This window comes from Oncorhynchus mykiss, chromosome 9 (assembly GCF_057628025.1).
Source record: "Oncorhynchus mykiss isolate SJ-2025 chromosome 9, ASM5762802v1, whole genome shotgun sequence".
Lineage (NCBI taxonomy): Eukaryota > Metazoa > Chordata > Actinopteri > Salmoniformes > Salmonidae > Oncorhynchus > Oncorhynchus mykiss.
Genome location: NC_143030.1, coordinates 1,037,184 through 1,058,386, shown reverse-complemented (window position 1 = coordinate 1,058,386; position 21,203 = coordinate 1,037,184). Strand labels below are relative to the sequence as shown.

Genomic DNA, 21,203 nt, shown 5'->3' with positions numbered 1-21,203 from the left:
ATAATACTGTATAACACTAACACCACAGGTACTGTAGTACTGTGTAACACAAACACCACAGGTACTGTAGTACTGTATAACACTAACACCACAGGTACTGTAATACTGTATTACACTATAACACCACAGGTACTGTAATGCTGTAGTATTACACTATAACACCACAGGTATTGTAATTCTCTATAACACTAACACCACAGGTACTGTAGTACTGTGTAACACTATAACACCACAGGTACTGTAATACTGTATAACACAATAACACCACAGGTACTGTAGTACTGAATAACACCACAGGTACGGTAATACTGTATAACACTATAACACCACAGGTACTGTAATACTGTATAACACTATAACACCAGAGATACTGTAATATTGTATAACACCACAGGTACTGTAGTACTGTAATATCGTATAACACCACAGGTACTGTAATACTGTATAACACTGTAACACCACAGGTACTGTAATACTGTATAACACTGTAACACCACAGGTACTGTAATACTATATAACACTGTAACACCACAGGTACTGTAATACTATATAACACTATAACACCACAGGTACTGTAGTACTGTGTAACACTAACACCACAGGTACTGTAGTACTGTATAACACTAACACCACAGGTACTGTAATAATGTATTACACTATAGCACCACAGGTAGTGTAATACTCTATAACACTATAACACCACAGGTAGTGTAATACTCTATAACACTATAACACCAAAGGTACTGTAATACTGTATAACACTGTAACACCACAGGTACTGTAATACTGTATAACACTGTAACACCACAGGTACTGTAATACTGTATAACACTATAACACCACAGGTACTGTAGTACTGTATAACACTAACACCACAGGTACTGTAATAATGTATTACACTATAACAACACAGGTATTGTAATACTCTATAACACTATAACACCACAGGTACTGCAATACCGTATAACACCACAGGTACTGTAATACTGTATAACACTATAACACCACAGGTACTGTAATACTGTATAACACGATAACACCACAGGTACTGTAATACTGTATAACACTATAACACCACAGGTACTGTAATACTGTATAACACTATAACACCACAGGTACTGTAGTACTGTGTAACACTAGCACCACAGGTACTGTAATACTCTATAACACTATAACACCAAAGGTACCAAAATACTGTATAACACTATAACACCACAGGTACTGTAATACTGCATAGCACTATAACACCACAGGTACTGTAATACAGGTATAACACTATAACACCACAGGTACTGTAATACTGTATAACACTATAACACCACAGGTACTGTAATTCTGTATTAAACTAACACCACAGGTACTGTAATACTGTATAACACCACAGGTACTGTAGTACTGTAATACCGTATAACACCACAGATACTATAATACTGTATAACACTAACACCACAGGTACTGTACTACTGTGTAACACAAACACCATAGGTACTGTAGTACTTTATAACACTAACACCACAGGTACTGTAATACTGTATTACACTATAACACCACAGGTACTGTAATAATGTAGTATTACACTATAACACCACAGGTATTGTAATACTCTATAACACTAACACCACAGGTACTGTAGTACTGTGTAACACAATAACACCACAGGTACTGTAGTACTGAATAACACCACAGGTACTGTAATACTGTATAACACTATAACACCACAGGTACTGTAATACTGTATAACACTATAACACCACAGGTACTGTAATACAGGTATAACACTATAACACCACAGGTACTGTAATACTGTATAACACTATAACACCACAGGTAGTGTAATTCTGTATTACAATAACACCACAGGTACTGTAATACTGTATAACACTATAACACCATAGGTACTGTAATACCGTATAACACCACAGGTACTGTAGTACTGTAATACCGTATAACACCACAGGTACTGTAATACTGTTTAACACTAACACCATATGTACTCTAATACTGTATAACACTATAACACCACAAGTACTGTTATACTGTAGTACTGTATAGCACCACAGGTACTGTAATACTGTATAACACTATAACACCAAATGTACTGTAATACTGTAGTACTGTATAACACCACAGGTACTGTAATACTGAATAACACTATAACACCACAGGTACTGTAATACTGTATAACACTATAACACCACAGGTACTATAATACGGTATAACACTATAACACCACAGGTACTGTAATACTGTATAACACTATAAAACCACAGGTACTGTAATACTGTAGTACTGTATAACACCACAGGTACTGTAATACTGAATAACACTATAACACCACATGCACTGTAATACTGTATAACACTATAACACCACAGGTAGTGTACTACTGTGTAACACTATAACACCACAGGTACTGTAGTACTGTATAACACTAACACCACAGGTACTGTAATACTTTATAACACCACAGGTACTGTAATACTTTATAACACCACAGGTACTGTAATACTGTATAACACTATAACACCAAAGGTACTGTAATACTGTAGTACTGTATAACACCACAGGTACTGTAATACTGTATTACACTATAACAAACCAGGTACTGTAATACTGTTTAACACTATAACACCACAGGTACTGTAATACTGTATAACACTATAACACACCAGGTACTGTAATACTGTATAACACCACAGGTACTGTAATACTGTATAACAACACAGGTACTGTAATACTGTATAACACTATAACACCACAGGTACTGTAGTACTGTATGTGGTGTTTAGTTCCAGGAAGATCTGGTTCAGTCCGTGTTAATATCCTCTCTCTCTCCTGTGTTTAGTTCCAGGTTGATCTGGTCCTTTCTGTGTTAATATCCTCTCTCTCTCTCCTGTGTTTAGTTCCAGGTGGATCTGGTCCAGTCTGTGTTAATATCCTCTCTCTCTCCTGTTTTTAGTTCCAGGTTGATCTGGTCCTTTCTGTGTTAACATCCTCTCTCTCTCTCCTGTGTTTAGTTCCAGGTGGATCCGTTCCAGGTGATGTGACCTATGCTGACATCAACCACACAGAGAAGAGACAACACAACAGGAGTAGAGGTAGGAAGAAGGGAGAGACCAACAACACTCCCCTCATCTTTCTGAAGTAAATCATATGTATTTACTGTGTTTTTAACAATAGTTAAAATGTATCTCACTAGTTGTGACCTGTTTATGTGTTTCTTTTAGAGAAGGTCGTTCCAGACCCTGTCTACTCAGCGGTGAAGACAGACAGAGATACAGGTCAAAAGGTCGTTCCAGACCCTGTCTACTCAGCGGTGAAGACAGATAGACAGAGATACAGGTCAGAAGGTCGTTCCAGACCCTGTCTACTAAGCAGTGAAGACAGACAGAGATACAGGTCAAAAGGTTGTTCCAGACCCTGTCTACTCAGCGGTGAAGACAGATAGACAGAGATACAGGTCAGAAGGTCGTTCCAGACCCTGTCTACTCAGCAGTGAAGAAAGAGAGAGATACAGGTCAAAAGGTCATTCCAGACCCTGTCTACTCAGCAGTGAAGACAGACAGAGATACAGGTCAAAAGGTCGTTCCAGACCCTGTCTACTCAGCGGTGAAGACAGATAGACAGAGATACAGGTCAGAAGGTCGTTCCAGACCCTGTCTACTCAGCAGTGAAGACAGATAGACAGAGATACAGGTCAGAAGGTCGTTCCAGACCCTGTCTACTCAGCGGTGAAGACAGACAGAGATACAGGTCAGAAGGTCGTTCCAGACCCTGTCTACTCAGCAGTGAAGACAGAGAGAGATAAAGGTCAAAAGGTCATTCCAGACCCTGTCTACTCAGCAGTGAAGACAGACAGAGATACAGGTCAAAAGGTCGTTCCAGACCCTGTCTACTCAGCGGTGAAGACAGATAGACATAGATACAGGTCAGAAGGTCGTTCCAGCATAAAAAAGAACTAGCTCACTTTTTGTTCAGATTTACAAATGAAGCACCGTGTATAGTGTAGATAATCATTATTATAATAATAGATAATAGATCTTCAAAAACCAAACTTAGGAACGGGAAGCATAGAAATATCTCACAAAGAACAGATCTACCGCTACTTAGATTGGCTTTACAGCAATTTGACAGATCAATAACACAATTCTATGTGGATTAGTTGGGTTACTCAAAAAGGTAGATATTGCCATTTTAACAAATTAAATCTGTGTGAACTTTAGGTAGAGCTGTATCTGGATCCAGGGACGAAACGTACAGACTGAGGTAGGTCCATATCACTGTATCACTAACCCTAATGTACAGACTGAGGTAGGTCCAGATCACTGTATCACTAACCCTAATGTACAGACTGAGGTAGGTCCAGATCTCTGTATCACTAACCCTAATGTACAGACTGAGGAAGGTCCAGATCACTGTATTACTAACCCTAATGGACAGACTGAGGTAGGTCCAGATCACTGTATCACTAACCCTAATAGAGAAACTGAGGTAGGTCCAGATCACTGTATCACTAACCCTAATGTACAGACTGAGGTAGGTCTAGATCACTGTATCACTAACCCTAATGTACAAACTGAGGTAGGTCCAGATCACTGTATCACTAACACTAATGTACAGACTGAGGTAGGTCCAGATCACTGTATCACTAACCCTAATGTACAGACTGAGGTAGGTCCAGATCGCTGTATCACTAACCCTAACCCTAATGTAAAGACTGAGGTAGGTCCAGATCACGGTATCACTAACCCTAATGTACAGACTGAGGTAGGTCCAGATCACTGTATCACTAACCCTAATGTACAGACTGAGGTAGGTCCACCTAATCCTAACTTCAACTCCAAACCTAATTTCAACTCTAACCCTAACTTCAACTCTAACCCTAACTTCAACTCTAACTTCAACTTCAACTCTAACCCTAACCCTTCAACTCTAACTTCAAAATGAAATGTTGTGTTATGAATGATGTAGCATGTTGTGTTATGAATGGTGTAGCATGTTGTGTTATAAATGATGTAGCATGTTGTGTTATGAATGATGTAGCATGTTGTGTTATGAATGATGTAGCATGTTGTGTTTGTTATGAATGATGTAGCATGTTGTGTTATGAATGATGTAGCATGTTGTGTTATGAATGATGTAGCATGTTGTGTTATGAATGATGTAGCATGTTGTGCTATGAATGATGTAGCATGTTGTGTTTGTTATGAATGATGTAGCATGTTGTGTTATGAATGATGTAGCATGTTGTGTTATGAATGATGTAGCATGTTGTGTTATGAATGATGTAGCATGTTGTGTTTGTTATGAATGATGTAGCATGTTGTGTTATGAATGATGTAGCATGTTGTGTTATGAATGATGTAGCATGTTGTGTTATGAATGATGTAGCATGTTGCGTTATGAATGATGTAGCATGTTGTGTTTGTTATGAATGATGTAACGTGTTGTGTTATGAATGATGTAGCGTGTTGTTTGTTATGAATGATGTAGCATGTTGTGTTGTTTTATGAATGATGTAGCATGTTGTGTTGTGTTATGAATGATGTAGCATATTGTGTTGTGTTATGAATGATGTAGCATGTTGTGTTACGAGTGATGTAGCATGTTGTGTTATGAATTATGTAACATGTTGTGTTATGAATGATGTAGCATGTTGTATTTGTTCAAATCAAATCACATTTTACTGGTCACATTCACATGGGGTTAGCAGATATACATATGAGATGAGTAATGTAGGGTATGTAAACATTATACAAAGTGGCATTGTTTAAAGTGGCTAGTGATACATTTATTACATTCAATTTTTTATTATTAAAGTGGCTAGCAATTTGAGTCAGTATGTTGGCAGTTCAACAGTCTGATGGCCTTGAGATAGAAGCTGTTTTTCAGTCTCTCTGTCCCTGCTTTGATGCCCCTCTACTGACCTCGCCTTCTGGATGATAGCGGAGTGAACAGGCAGTGGCATGGGTGGTTGTTGTCCTTGATTATCTTTATGGCCCTCCTGTGACATCTGGTGTTGTAGGTGTCCTGGAGGGCAGGTTTGCCTCCGGTGATGCGTTGTGCAGACCTCACTACCCTCGGAAGAGCCTTACAGATGTGGGCGGAGCAGTTGCCGTACCAGGTGGTCCGTCAGAATGTCCAGTTGCACAGGGCGGGGTCGAGAACCAGGGGCTCAAGCTTATTGGTGAGTTTGGAGGGTACTATGGTGTTAAATGCTGAGCTGTAATTTGTAAACAGCATTCTTACATAGGTATTCCTTTTTTCCAGATGGGTTAGGGCAGTGTGCAGTGTGATTGCAATTGCGTCGTCTGTGGACCTATTGGGGCGGTAATCAAGTGCGTCTAGGGTGTCAGATAGGGTGGAGGTGATATGATCCTTGACTATTCTCTCAAAGCTCTTCATGATGACAGAAGTGAGTGCTACGGGGCGATAGTCATTTAGCTCAGTTACCTTAGCTTTCTTAGGAACAGGAACAATGGTGGCCCTCTTGAAGCATGTGGGAACAGCAGACTGGGATAGGGATTGATTGAATATGTCCGTAAACACACCATCAGCTGGTCTGCACGTGCTCTGAGGGCGCTGCTGGGGATGCCGTCTGGGCCTGCAGCCTTGCGAGGGTTAATACGTTTAAAATGTTTTACTCATGTTGGCAGCGGTGAAGGAGAGCCCGCAGGTTTTGGTAGCGGGCCGTGTGAGTGGCACTGTATTATCCTTAAAGCGAGCAAAGAAGTTGTTTAATTTGTCTGGGAGCAAGACATCGGGGTTGGTTTTCTTTTTGTAATCCGTGATTGACTGTAGACCCTGCCACATACGTCTCGTGTCTGAGCCGTTGAATTGCGACTACTTTGTCTTTATACGGATGCTTAGGTTGTTTGATTGCCTAGCGGAGGGAATAGCTACACTGTTTGTATTCTGTCATGTTTCCGGTCACCTTGCCATGATAAAAAGCAGTGGTTCGCACTTTCAAGGTTTGCGCGAATGCTGCCATCAGTCAACAGTTTCTTGTTGGGGAAGGTTTTAATATATGTCATGGGTACAACATCACCGATGCACTTGCTAATAAACTCGATCACCGAGTCAGCGTATACATCAATGTTGTTGTCTCTGGCTATCCTGAACATATCCCAGTCCATGTGATCGAACCAATCTTGACGCGTGGATTCCGATTGGTCGGACCAGCGTTGAACAGATCTGAGCATGGGCGTTTCCTGTTTTAGTTTCTGTCTATTGGCTGGGAGCAACAAAATGGAGTCGTTGTCAGATTTTCCAAAAGGAGGGCGAGGGAGGGCTTTGTATGCATCATGGAAGTTAGAGTAGCAATGATCCAGAATGCTGCCAGCCCGGGTCGCGCATTCGATATGCTGATAAAATTTGGGGAGCCTTGTTTTCAGATTAGCTTTGTTAAAATCGGCAGCTACAATAAAGCAGCCTAAAGGTATATCCAGTTGACATAGAGTCCAGTTAAGTTCTTTCTGTCGAGGTGTCTGGGGGGGGGGGGGGGGTGTACACGACTGTTATTATAATCAAAGATCATTTTCTTGGTAGATAATGCGGTCATCATTTGATTGTAAGGAATTCTAGGTCAGGTAGAGCAAAAGGACTTTAGTTCCTGTATGTTGCTATAACCACAACACGATTCGTTAATCATAAGGCATACAACCCTGCCCTTCTTCTTAGCAGAGAGATGGTTGTTTCTGTTTGTTTCGCGATGCGTGAAGATACCGGGTGGCTGTACCGACTCTGATAACATATCCTGAGTGAGCCATGTTTCCGTGAAACAGAAAATGTTACAATCTCGGATATCCCTCTGGAAGGCAAACCTTGCTCGAAATTCACCAACCTTGTTGTCAAGACACTAGACATTGGCGAGTAGTACACTCAGGAGCAGTGAGTGATGTGCTCATCTATAGAGCCTGACCAGAAGACCGATCCGTCTTCCCTTCTGCAGTGCCGTTGTTTTGGGTCGCCTACAGGGATCCATCCGATCCATTGTCCTGGGTGGTGGTCCAAACAGAGGATCCGCTTCGGGAAAGTCGTATTCCTGGTCGAAATGTTGGTAAGTTGATGTTGCTCTCATGTCCACTAGTTCTTCCCGGCTGTATGTAATGAGACTTGACATTTCCTGGGGTAACAATATGAGAAATAATCCACTAGAAAAAACAAAATACTGCATAGTTTCCTAAGAACGCGAAGCGAGGCAACCATCTCTATCGGCGCCAATTCATACCAGTTATGAATGACGTAGTATGTTGTGTTTGTTATGAATGATGGAACATGTTGTGTTTGTTATGAATGATGTAGCATGTTGTGTTGTTTTATGAATGCTGTAGCATGTTGTGTTATGAATGATGTAGCACGTTGTGTTTGCTATGAATGATGTAGCGTGTTGTGTTTGCTATGAATGATGTGGCATGTTGTGTTATGAAGAATGTAGCATGTTGTGTTATGAATGATGTGGCATGTTGTGTTTGTTAATTATGATGTAGCATGTTGTACCATCTCTTCTGAACTTGTCTGTTTGTCTCACTTTCAAACCCAGAGACTTTGTATCTGAGAGTCAAACACACACGCCACTACACCTGGAGGCCTAGCTTGTAGCATTTAGCATTGTGAGGTTGTGTTGTGTGTTACATGTCTGTGTGAGAGAGAAAGAGATAGAGAGAGAGATACAGTTGAAGTCAGAAGTTTACATACACCTTAGCCAAATACATTTAAACTTTTCACAATTCCTGACATTTAATCTTAGTAAAAAATTCCCTGTTTTAGGTCAGTTAGGATCACCACTTTATTTTAAGAATGTGAAATGGAATTTTGATACAGTGAAATAATCTTGCTGTAAACAATTGTAGAAGTCCTAACCGAATTGCCAAAACTGTAGTTTGTTAACAAGAAATGTGTGGAGTGGTTGAAAAGAGTTTTAATGACTCCAACCTAAGTGTATGTAAACTTCCAACTCACCATGGAATGCAACACAATGTGCTTCAAAATCATAACAATAGCAACTGAACAACCAAAAAGCTCCCTGAGGAAAAGCTAAGCTAAAAATATGTGTTTTAAGATCTCTTTTAAATATGTCCACAGTTTCACTTACCCTCAGGTTCTCTGGCAGGCTATTCTAGAGACTGGGGTATAACAACTAAAGGCTGGGGTTATAGTAACTAAAGGCTGGGGACATAGTAACTAAAGGCTGGGAGCATAATAACTAAAGGCTGGGGGCATAGTAACTAAAGGCTGGGGGCATAGTAACTAAAGGCTGGGGGCATAGTAACTAAAGGCTGGGGGTATAACAACTAAAGGCTGGGGACATAGTAACTAAAGACTGGGGGCATAGTAACTAAAGGCTGGGGACATAGTAACTAAAGGCTGGGGGCATAGTAACTAAAGGCTGGGGGTATAACAACTAAAGGCTGGGGGTATAACAACTAAAGGCTGGGGGCATAGTAACTAAAGGCTGGGGGCATAGTAACTAAAGGCTGGGGACATAGTAACTAAAGGCTGGGGACATAGTAACTAAAGGCTGGGGGTATAACAACTGAAAGGCTGGGGACAAAGTAACTAAAGGCTGGGGGTATAGTAACTAAAGGCTGGGGGCATAGTGACTAAAGTCTGGGGGCATAGTAACTACAGGCTGGGGGCATAGTAACTAAAGACATAGTAACTAAAGACATAGTAACTAAAGACATAGTAACTAAATACATAGTAACTAAAGGCTGGGGACATAGTAACTACAGGCTGGGGGCATAGTAACTAAAGGCTGGGGGCATAGTAACTAAAGTCTGGGGGCATAGTAACTAAAGACATAGTAACTAAAGACATAGTAACTAAAGACATAGTAACTAAATACATAGTAACTAAAGGCTGGGGACATAGTAACTACAGGCTGGGGGCATAGTAACTAAAGGCTGGGAGCATAGTAACTAAAGGCTGGGGGCATAGTAACTAAGGGCTGGGGGCATAGTAACTAAAGTCTGGGGGCATAGTAACTAAAGGCTGGGGGCATAGTAACTACAGGCTGGGGACATAGTAACTAAAGGCTGGGGGCATAGTAACTACAGGCTGGGGGCATAGTAACTACAGGCTGGGGGCATAGTAACTAAAGGCTGGGGGCATAGTAACTAAAGGCTGGGGGCATAGTAACTAAAGGCTGGGGGCATTGTAACTAAAGGCTGGGGGTATAGTAACTAAAGGCTGGGGTCATAGTAACTAAAGGCTGGGGGCATAGTAACTACAGGCTGGGGGCATAGTAACTAAACGCTGGGGGCATAGTAACTAAAGGCTGGGGTCATAGTAACTAAAGGCTGGGGGTATAGTAACTACAGACTGGGGGCATAGTAACTACAGGCTGGGGACATAGTAACTAAAGGCTGTGGGCATAGTAACTAAAGGCTGGGGGCATAGTAACTAAAGGCTGGGGGCATAGTAACTAAAGGCTGGGGACATAGTAACTAAAGGCTGGGGGCATAGTAACTAAAGACTGGGGGCATAGTAACTAAAGGCTAGGGACATAGTAACTAAAGGCTGGGGACATAGTAACTAAAGGCTGGGGGCATAGTAACTAAAGGCTGGGGGCATAGTAACTAAAGGCTGGGGGCATAGTAACTAAAGGCTGGGGGCATAGTAACTAAAGGCTCTCTCCATGCCTCTTGGCCCCCCTCAGGTTCTCTGGCAGGTTATTATAGTATAGTAACTAAAGTCTGGGGGCATAGTAACTAAAGGCCATGCCTCTTTGTCCTATGCTTTGTGATAGTTAAAAGGCTGCCTCTCCATGCCTCTTGGTCCTAGGCTTTGGGATAGTTAAATGGCTGGCTCTCCATGCCTCTTGGTCCCATTTAGGTTCTCTGGAAGGCTATTCCAGAGGCTGGGGGCATAGTAACTAAAGGCTGGGGACATAGTAACTAAAGGCTGGGGACATAGTAACTAAAGGCTGGGGGCATAGTAACTAAAGGTATCCTCTCCATGCCTCTTGGTCCTAGGCTTTGGGATAGTTAAAAGGCTGTCTCTCCATGCTTCTTAAAACCAGTGTAATATGTTCTCTCTGTCTGGTCTTGGTCAGTACCCTGCAGCATTCTGTATGTTTTACAGTACAGTGACCTTAAAACCGGTGTAATGTGTTCTCTGTCTGGTCTTGGTCAGTACCCTGCAGCATTCTGTATGTTTTGTAGTTCACAGAGTCTCTCTGTATCAGCCTGAGAGAGAAGCAGCTGCACCTTGGTAATGTTCCTCAGGTGGGAAAAAGCTATTTTGGTCACATTCCTAATGTGTGATTAAAGAGTTCAGAATCTAAAATAACACCTAGGTTTTTTACCTGGTGATTAATCTTTGTTGCCTGTGATTTCAAATGTGCGGCCAGATTCTCTCTCTGTGCTTTGGCTCCAACAATAATTACATCGGTCTTGTCTTGCTTTAGCTGGAGGAAGTTGTGAGCCATCCAAGTATTTAAATCACTAATACAGTCTAACAATTTATCCGTGAAGCTAAAATTAAAATCAATGCTGTGCTTTCTGATAACCCTGCCAAGGGGTAACATATATCAACTGGACAGTACAGGACTGATAACCCTGCTGGGTAACATATATTAACTAGGCAGTACAGGACTGATAACCCTGCCAAGGGGTAACATATATCAACTGGACAGTACAGGACTGATAACCCTGCTGGGTAACATATATTAACTAGGCAGTACAGGACTGAAAACCCTGCTGGGTAACATATATTAACTAGACAGTACAGGACTGATAACCCTGCTGGGTAACATATATTAACTAGACAGTACAGGACTGATAACCCTGCTGGGTAACATATATTAACTAGACAGTACAGGACTGATAACCCTGCTGGGTAACATATATTAACTAGACAGTACAGGACTGATAACCCTGCTGGGTAACATATATTAACTAGACAGTACAGGACTGATAACCCTGCTGGGTAACATATATTAACTAGACAGTACAGGACTGATAACCCTGCCAAGGGGTAACATATATTAACTGGACAGTACAGGACAGATAACCCTGCTGGGTAACATATATTAACTAGACAGTACAGGACTGATAACCCTGCTGGGTAACATATATTAACTGGACAGTACAGGACTGATAACCCTGCTGGGTAACATATATTAACTAGACAGTACAGGACTGATAACCCTGCTGGGTAACATATATTAACTAGACAGTACAGGACTGATAACCCTGCTGGGTAACATATATTAACTGGACAGTACAGGACTGATAACCTTGCTGGGTAACATATATTAACTAGACAGTACAGGACTGATAACCCTGCTGGGTAACATATATTAACTGGACAGTACCGGACCCACAATGGAGCCTTGTGGAACACCACATGTGACATCATAGTCAACAGTGTTGAGTACTGCACTTAAATCCAATAATACAAGAACAGAGAACTGTTTGGTATCTGTGTTGGTTCTAAGATAAATTATCACTTTAACTATGGTTGTCTCTGTGTTTTGGTGGGCAAGAAAACCAGAATGCTTAAATTGTGATATTATTTTCCAGGGAAAATAATTCCACAGCGACTTTGCATGGTAGGCAAAGAAAAAGAAAGTTGTGATGTCATTTTCCTGAACATGTCTGTGTACACCAGGGATCATAAATCCATGGTACCTTTGTGTGATAGGCTAGTACACACATCATCAAACTTCTCAGCAGGTCTTGACTGATACACAGTCTAATGTTGGTTATCTTATCTCTGTAAAATGCTGTAAACTCATCACATTTACATGTGGAGGAAAGTTCACATAGGTTTGCTGGAGGTAGGATTTATCAGGCCATCAATGGTGGAGAAGAGCAATCTCTAGTTATTCTGATTATTAATGATTAAGTTAGTAAAATGAGCCCATCTGGCATTTCTAATGGCCTTGTTATATATGATGCTCTCTCATTTCTAATGGCCTTGTTATATGTGATGCACTCTCACTTCTAATGGCCTTGTTATATATGATGCTCTCTCATTTCTAATGGCCTTGTTATATATGATGCTCTCTCATGTCAAATGGCCTTGTTATATATGATGCTCTCTCATTTCTAATGGCCTTGTTATATATGATGCTCTCTCATTTCTAATGGCCTTGTTATATATGATGCTCTCTCATTTCTAATGGCCTTGTTATATATCTCAGAATATCAAAATGAACCTGCAACTTTGACTTCCACTTTCCCTCTGCCATTCTGCAATTTCTCTTTAATTTATTAGTTTCCTTTCTCATCCAAGGGGCTCTCCATTTGGATGTGACCTTTTTCAACTTTTCAACAGCTAAGGCACCGATGTTTGCAATTGATTTACAATGTTTTTATTTAATTAATGTTTGTACTGGCAACAAGGTAGTAAAAAATCCCCAGTGGTGATTAGATAAAGCAACATCAATAGAGGACATGTCAATAGAAAACCCCTTGGTAATAACCAAGTACAGAGTATGGCTGTGGTTATGGGTGGGCCCAGTAGAAAGTCCCTTGGTAATAACTAGATCCAGAGAATGGCTGTGGTTATGGTGGCTGCCATTTCAACAGTATAACATGATGCTTTGGTCTGGTGGCTGACATTTAAACAGTATAACATGATGCTCTGGTCTGGTAGCTGACATTTAAACAGTATAACATGATGCTCTGGTGGCTGACATTTAAACAGTATAACATGATGCTCTGGTCTGGTTGCTGACATTTAAACAGTATAACATGATGCTCTGGTCTGGTGGCTGACATTTAAACAGTATAACATGATGCTCTGGTCTGGTGGTTGATATATAAACAGTATAACATGATGCTCTGGTCTGGTGGCTGACATTTAAACAGTATAACATGATGCTCTGGTCTGGTGGCTGACATTTAAACAGTATAACATGATGGTCTGGTCTGGTGGCTGACATTTAAACAGTATAACATGATGCTCTGGCCTGGTGGTTGACATTTAAACAGTATAACATGATGCTCTGGTCTGGTGGCTGACATTTAAACAGTATAACATGATGCTCAAAAGATCCAAAGTCACCAAATGAAACATCCTTACTACTGACAGCATTAAAAATAGAGGCTGCCCCCTACCCCCCACCACACACACATATAAACATATCGCTACAAGCTCAATCAGCCACAGATCTCCTGCTCTGGTACGTCTCTCTGTGAACTACATCACCTCTGTCCCTCTGTCACACATTTTACATGTATATATGTTTTAAAGATTTTGGTTAGCAGTAAGTAGTGAGTCATTTAGCAGAAACACTTATCCAGAGCGACTTACAACCGTGAGCGGATACATGGTTAAACTTTTCCAAGCGCCATTCTCTACTAACTGAGCCACACAGAACACAGACACACAAACTGAGCCAAACACACAGACACACATGCAGAGAAACAAAAAAACACACACACACACACTCACACTCACACTCACACTCACACTCACACTCACACACAGACACAGACACACAAACACATACCTCCCTCTTCTGCCTCTTCTTCACATAGTTGGAACTCATTTTTTAAAACAAATTTCATCCACTTTGTGCAGTCGGTTAGGACATCTACTTCGTGCATTACACAGGTCATTTTTCCAACAATTGTTTACAGACAGATTATTTCACTTATAATTCACTGTATCACAATTCCAGTGGGTTAGAAGTTTACATACACTAAGTTGACTGTGCCATTCAACAGCTTGTTGCTGTTACAGAAAATTATGTCATGGCTTTAGAAGCTTCTGATAGGCTAATTGACATCATCTGAGTCAATTGGAGGTGTACCTATGGATGTATTTCAAACTCAGTGCCTCTTCGCTTGACATCATGGGAAAATCAAAAGAAATCAGCCAAGACCTCAGAAAGAAATTATAGACCTCCGTAAGTCTGGTTCATCCTTGGGAGCAATTACCAAATGCCTGAAGGTTCCACATTCATCTGTACAAACAATAGTACGCAAGTATAAACACCATGGGACCACGCAGCCATCATACCGCTCAGGATGGAGACGCGTTCTGTCTCTTAGAGATGATTGTACTTTGGTGCGAAAAGTGCAAATCAATCCCAGAACAACAGCAAAGGACCTTGTCAAGATGCTGGAGGAAACAGGTACAAAAGTATCTGTATCCACAGTAAAACGAGTCCTATATCAACATAACCTGAAAGGCCGCTCAGCAAGGAAGATTCCACTGCTCCAAAACCGCCATAAAAAAGCCAGACTACGGTTTGCAATTGCACATGGGGACAAAGATCGTTCTTTTTGGAGAGATGTCCTCTGGTCTGATGAAATAAAAATAGAACTGTTTGGCCATAATGACCATCGTTATATCTAGAGGAAAAAGGGGAGGCTTGCAAGCCAAAGAACACCATCCCAACCGTGAAGCACGGGGGTGGCAGCATCATGTTGTGGGGGTGCTTTGCTGCAGGAGGGGCTGGTGCACTTCACAAAATAGATGGCTTCATGTGGAAGGAAAAATTACGTGGATATATTGAAGTACAATCTCAAGACATCAGTCAGGAAGTTAAAGCTTGGTCGCAAAGGGGTCTTCCAAATGGACAATGACCCTAAGCATACTTCCAAAGTTGTGGCAAAATGGCTTAAGGACAACCAAGTCAAGAAATTGGGGTGGTCATCACAAAGCCCTGACCTTAATCTTATAAAAAATGTGTGGGCAGAACTGAAAAAGTGTGTGCAAGCAAGGATTAAATGTCAGGAATTGTGAAAAACTGAGTTTAAATATTTTTGCCTCAAGTGTATGTGAACTTCCGACTTCAGCTGCAAGTATTCTGTACATTCAGAGTTCTAAACACTTAAAACAACAGTCAAACACCTGGTTGAATCAGTCAAAATAATTGGGCTGTATGTTGGGGTGTATAAATGTAACTAACTACACATTAAACACTGATACCTGTTGGGGTGTATAAATGTATCTAACTACACATTAACCACTGAGACCTGTTGGGGTGTATAAATGTATCTAACTACACATTAAATACTGAGACCTGTTGGGGTGTATAAATGTATCTAACTACACATTAAACACTGAGACCTGTTGGGGTCTATAACTGTTGCTGTGGTGTTGGAGGTCTTCACTGTAGTAGACTGGACCAGCTCCTCTGTCCCTCACTCATCTCTCTCTCCTCTCTCTTTACCTAGAGACCCTGTTCATCAGAACGTCATGGTGTTGGAGGTCTTCACTGTAGTAGACTGGATCAGCTCCTCTGTCCCTCACTCATCTCTCTCTCCTCTCTCTTTACCTAGAGACCCTGTTCATCAGAACGTCATGGTGTTGGAGGTCTTCACTGTAGTAGACTGGACCAGCTCCTCTGTTCCTCACTCATCTCTCTCTCCTCTCTCTTTACCTAGTGACCCTGTTCATCAGAACTTCATGGTGGATGGAAAAAGATGCTCTCTTCAGGTGCGGTGAATAACCACAACCCTGTCAGTCCATCTCTTTACTTCTCCTTTCTCTTAAATTCTCTCTCCCTCCTTCCCTTATCTTTAACCAACTGCAGCCTTGACCGCCAACAGCATCAGCAACAGAGAGGTGTGAAGTTTCCACAACAGAGAGAGTCAGTTTATCATGTACTTCTCTTTAGACACTGCAGCCTTGACCTCCATCAACAGAGTTAGAGTTAGTTTATCATGAGAACATACAGACACCACTAACTGGACCTATCAACAACAAGAGTTAGTTTATCATGAGAACATACAGACACCACTGACTGGAACTATCAACAACATGAGTTAGTTTATCATGAGAACATACAGACACCACTAACTGGAACTATCAACAACATGAGTTAGTTTATCATGAGAACATACAGACACCACTAACTGGAACTATCAACAACAAGAGTTAGTTTATCATGAGAACATACAGACACCACTGACTGGAACTATCAACAACAGAGTTAGTTTATCATGAGAACATACAGACACCACTGACTGGAACTATCAACAACAAGAGTTAGTTTATCATGAGAACATACAGACACCACTGACTGGAACCAGCTGACAGTATCAGTTGTAAAGGCTTCATTACTACTAACAGAAGGACAGTTCTAGTGTTATGTCCATGATTAATGATGTAACGACTTCATTCCTACTAACAGAAGGACAGTTGTAGTGTTATGTCCATGATGAATGATGTAAAGACTTCATTACTACTAACAGAAGGACAGTTGTAGTGTTTTGTCCATGATGATTGTTGGAAAGGCTTCATTACTACTAACAGAAGGAAAGTTGTAGTGTTATGTCCATGATGATTGTTGCAAAGGCTTAATTGTGTTTTATATTGAGCTGGTCTGTTAAATTCTGTTTGTTCATGTGAAATTGGAAAGTGTATTTTTCTATAATGTCGTTGTGGGTGTTTATCTTGAGCAACACCATTGTATGGCTGCCAACTTGTCAAATAAAGCTTCCTAAAATGTGTTAGAAAATGTGTCAGTTTGTCACTTTCATGAGTTTGGAGTAATAACATGTTCTACTACTGAAGACATTGTCTCTAATCGAGTGGAGTAATAACATGTTCCACTACTGAAGACATTGTCTCTAATCCAGGTTGGAGTAATAACATGTTCCACTACTGAAGACATTGTCTCTAATCTAGTGGAGTAATAACATGTTCCACTACTGAAGACATTGTCTCTAATCTAGTGGAGTAATAACATGTTCCACTACTGAAGACATTGTCTCTAATCTAGTGGAGTAATAACATGTTCCACTACTGAAGACATTGTCTCTAATCTAGTGGAGTAATAACATGTTCCACTACTGGAGATCTGGGTTGTGCCTTTAAATTTCTAGAAAATGAACGACTAAGGAAGTATGTTTCACTTGTCTTTTTGACTTCTCTAACCCCAAACCCCGGCCTGGTCTGATTGGTCTGTTTTACAAGCATTCCCCGAAGTCTTGCGATATTGTGCCTCTGGGTTTAGAAATGTCTGGTGGGTATTAGCAGCAACAGAGCAGGTTTGAATCTTAGGCAACCTGCTTACACATTGTTTGAAGTACAATAGACCAACATAGCTACCGTAGTAGGTCAAAGCTATGTGCTGGAAAACCTTGGTAGAGCATGGGTGTAGAAGGAATTGTGGTGCTCGTGTGAATTTATTTTCTTTTCGGGCTAAAGACCAATGCCTACTTCTCACTTTAAACACATTTTATTTTTTGTAATTAAATACAGTGCCTTCAGAAAGTATTCATACCCCTTGACTTATTCCACATTTTCTTGTGTTCCAGACTGAATTCAAAATGTATTATTTCTCACCCACCCCACAATGACATCACAATACCCCATAATGATATCACAATATCTCACAATGACATCACAATACCCCATAATGACATCACAATATCTCACAATGACATCACAATACCCCACAATGACATCACAAAACCCCACAATGACATCACAATACCCCATAACGATATCACAATATCTCACAATGACATCACAATACCCCATAATGATATCACAATATCTCACAATGACATCACAATACCCCATAATGATATCATAATATCTCACAATGACATCACAAAACCCCACAATGACATCACAATGCCCCATAATGATATCACAATATCTCACAATGACATCACAAAACCCCACAATGTCATCACAATACCCCATAACGATATCACAATATCTCACAATGCCATCACAATACCCCATAATGATATCACAAAACCCCACAATGACATCACAATGCCCCATAATGATATCACAATATCTCACAATGACATCACAAAACCCCACAATGACATCACAATACCCCATAATGATATCACAATATCTCACAATGACATCACAATACCCCACAATGACATCACAATACCCCACAATGACATCACAATACCCCATAATGACATCACAATACCCCACAATGACAAGGTGAAAACATGTTTTTAGAAATGTAAAGTTCTTGAAAATGAAGTACATATATATATGGAATTCACACCCCTGGTTCATTACATTAACTCTGTACCCCCTGTATATTGTCTCGCTGTTGTTATTTTACTGCTGCTCTTTAATGTGATTTGTATTTCTTATTCGTCTTTTTAAAACTGCATTGATGGTTAAGGGCTTGTCAGTAAGCATTTCATGGTAAGGTTGAATTCGGCGCATGTAACCAATAACATTTGATTTGATGTTAGAATCACATTTGGCAGCGAATAGTGATTACAACTGTAAGTATTTCTGTCTCTAAGAGCTGTAAGTGTTTCTCTCTCTAAGAGCTGTGAGTCTTTCTGTCTCTAAGAGCTGTGAGTCTTTCTGGGTCAGTCTCTAAGAGCTGTGAGTCTTTCTGGGTCAGTCTCTAAGAGCTGTGAGTCTTTCTGGGTCAGTCTAAGAGCTGTGCGTAATTCTGGGTAAGTCTCTAAGAGTTGTACGTTTTTCTGGGTAAGTCTCTAAGAGCTGTAAGTTTTGCAATCTCTAAGAGCTGTAAGTATTTCTGTCTCTAAGAGCTGTGAGTCTTTCTGGGTAAGTCTCTAAGAGCTGTAAGTATTTCTGGGTAAGTCTCTAAGAGCTGTAAGTATATCTGTATAAGTCTCTAAGAGCTGTAAGTATTTCTGTCTCTAAGAGCTTTGCAAACCTGGAAGTCTTGTCATAGATTTCAGTCAAAACTGTAACAAGGCCACTCAGGGACATTACATGTTGTCTTTGACTGTAACTAGGCCACTCAGGGACATTACATGTTGTCTTTGACTGTAACTAGGCCACTCAGGGACATTACATGTTGTCTTTGACTGTAACAAGGCCACTCAGGGACATTACATGTTGTCTTTGACTGTAACTAGGCCACTCAGGGACATTCAATGTTGTCTTTGACTGTAACTAGGCCACTCAGGGACATTACATGTTGTCTTTGACTGTAACAAGGCCACTCAGGGACATTACATGTTGTCTTTGACTGTAACTAGGCCACTCAGGGACATTAAATGTTGTCGTTGACTGTAACAAGGCCACTCAGGGACATTACATGTTGTCTTTGACTGTAACAAGGCCACTCAGGGACATTACATGTTGTCTTTGACTGTAACAAGGCCACTCAGGGACATTAAATGTTGTCGTTGACTGTAACTAGGCCACTCAGGGACATTCAATGTTGTCTTTGACTGTAACTAGGCCACTCAGGGACATTCAATGTAGCATGATATAGCATGTTGTGTTATGAATGATGTAGCATGTTGTGTTTGTTATGAATGATGTAGCATGTTGTGTTTGTTATGAATGATGTAGCATGTTGTGTTATGAATGATGTAGCATGTTGTGTTTGTTATGAATGATGTAGCATGTTGTGTTATGAATGATGTAGCATGTTGTGTTATGAATGATGTAGCATGTTGTGTTTGTTATGAATGATGTATCATGTTGTGTTATGAATGATGTATCATGTTGTGTTATGAATGATATATCATGTTGTGTTATGAATGATGTATCATGTTGTGTTATGAATGATGTATTATGTTGTGTTATGAATGATGTAGCATGTTGTGATATGAATGATGTAGCATGTTGTGTTATGAGTGATGTAGCATGTTGTGTTATGAATGATGTAGCATGTTGTGATATGAATAATGTAGGGTATGTAAACATTATACAAAGTGGCATTGTTTAAAGTGGCTAGTGATACATTTATTACATCCAATTTTTTATTATTAAAGTGGCTAGCAATTTGAGTCAGTATGTTGGCAGTTCAACAGTCTGATGGCCTTGAGATAGAAGCTGTTTTTCAGTCTCTCGGTCCCAGCTTTGATACACCTGTACTGACCTCGCCTTCTGGATGATGGCGGGGTGAACAGGCAGTGGCTCAGGTGGTTGTTGTCCTTGATGATCTTTATGGCCTTCCTGTGACATCGGGTGGTGTAGGTGTCCTGGAGGGCAGGTAGTTTGCCCCCGGTGATGCGTTGTGCAGACCTCACTACCCTCGGAAGAGCCTTACAGATGTGGGCGGAGCAGTTGCCGTACCAGGCGGTCCGTCAGAATGTCCAGTTGCACAGGGCGGGGTCGAGAACCAGGGGCTCAAGCTTATTGGTGAGTTTGGAGGGTACTATGGTGTTAAATGCTGAGCTGTAATTTGTAAACAGCATTCTTACATAGGTATTCCTCTTTTCCAGATGGGTTAGGGCAGTGTGCAGTGTGATTGCAATTGCGTCGTCTGTGGACCTATTGGGGCGGTAATCAAATTGGAGTGGGTCTAGGGTGTCAGATAG

General features: G+C 40.8%; 1 protein-coding gene across 1 annotated transcript in view; it reads left to right on the top strand.

The window, feature by feature from the left end:
* The window catches only part of LOC110515346 (Fc receptor-like protein 5), a 46,391-nt gene extending 43,535 nt beyond the window's left edge, over window positions 1–2,856 (top strand). The window contains exon 7 of the mRNA XM_090185648.1: window positions 2,846–2,856. Within this exon, the coding sequence (XP_090041774.1) occupies window positions 2,846–2,856 (11 nt within the window). The remainder of the gene's footprint in view (window positions 1–2,845) is intronic.
* Window positions 2,857–21,203: the final 18,347 nt, after the last annotated feature.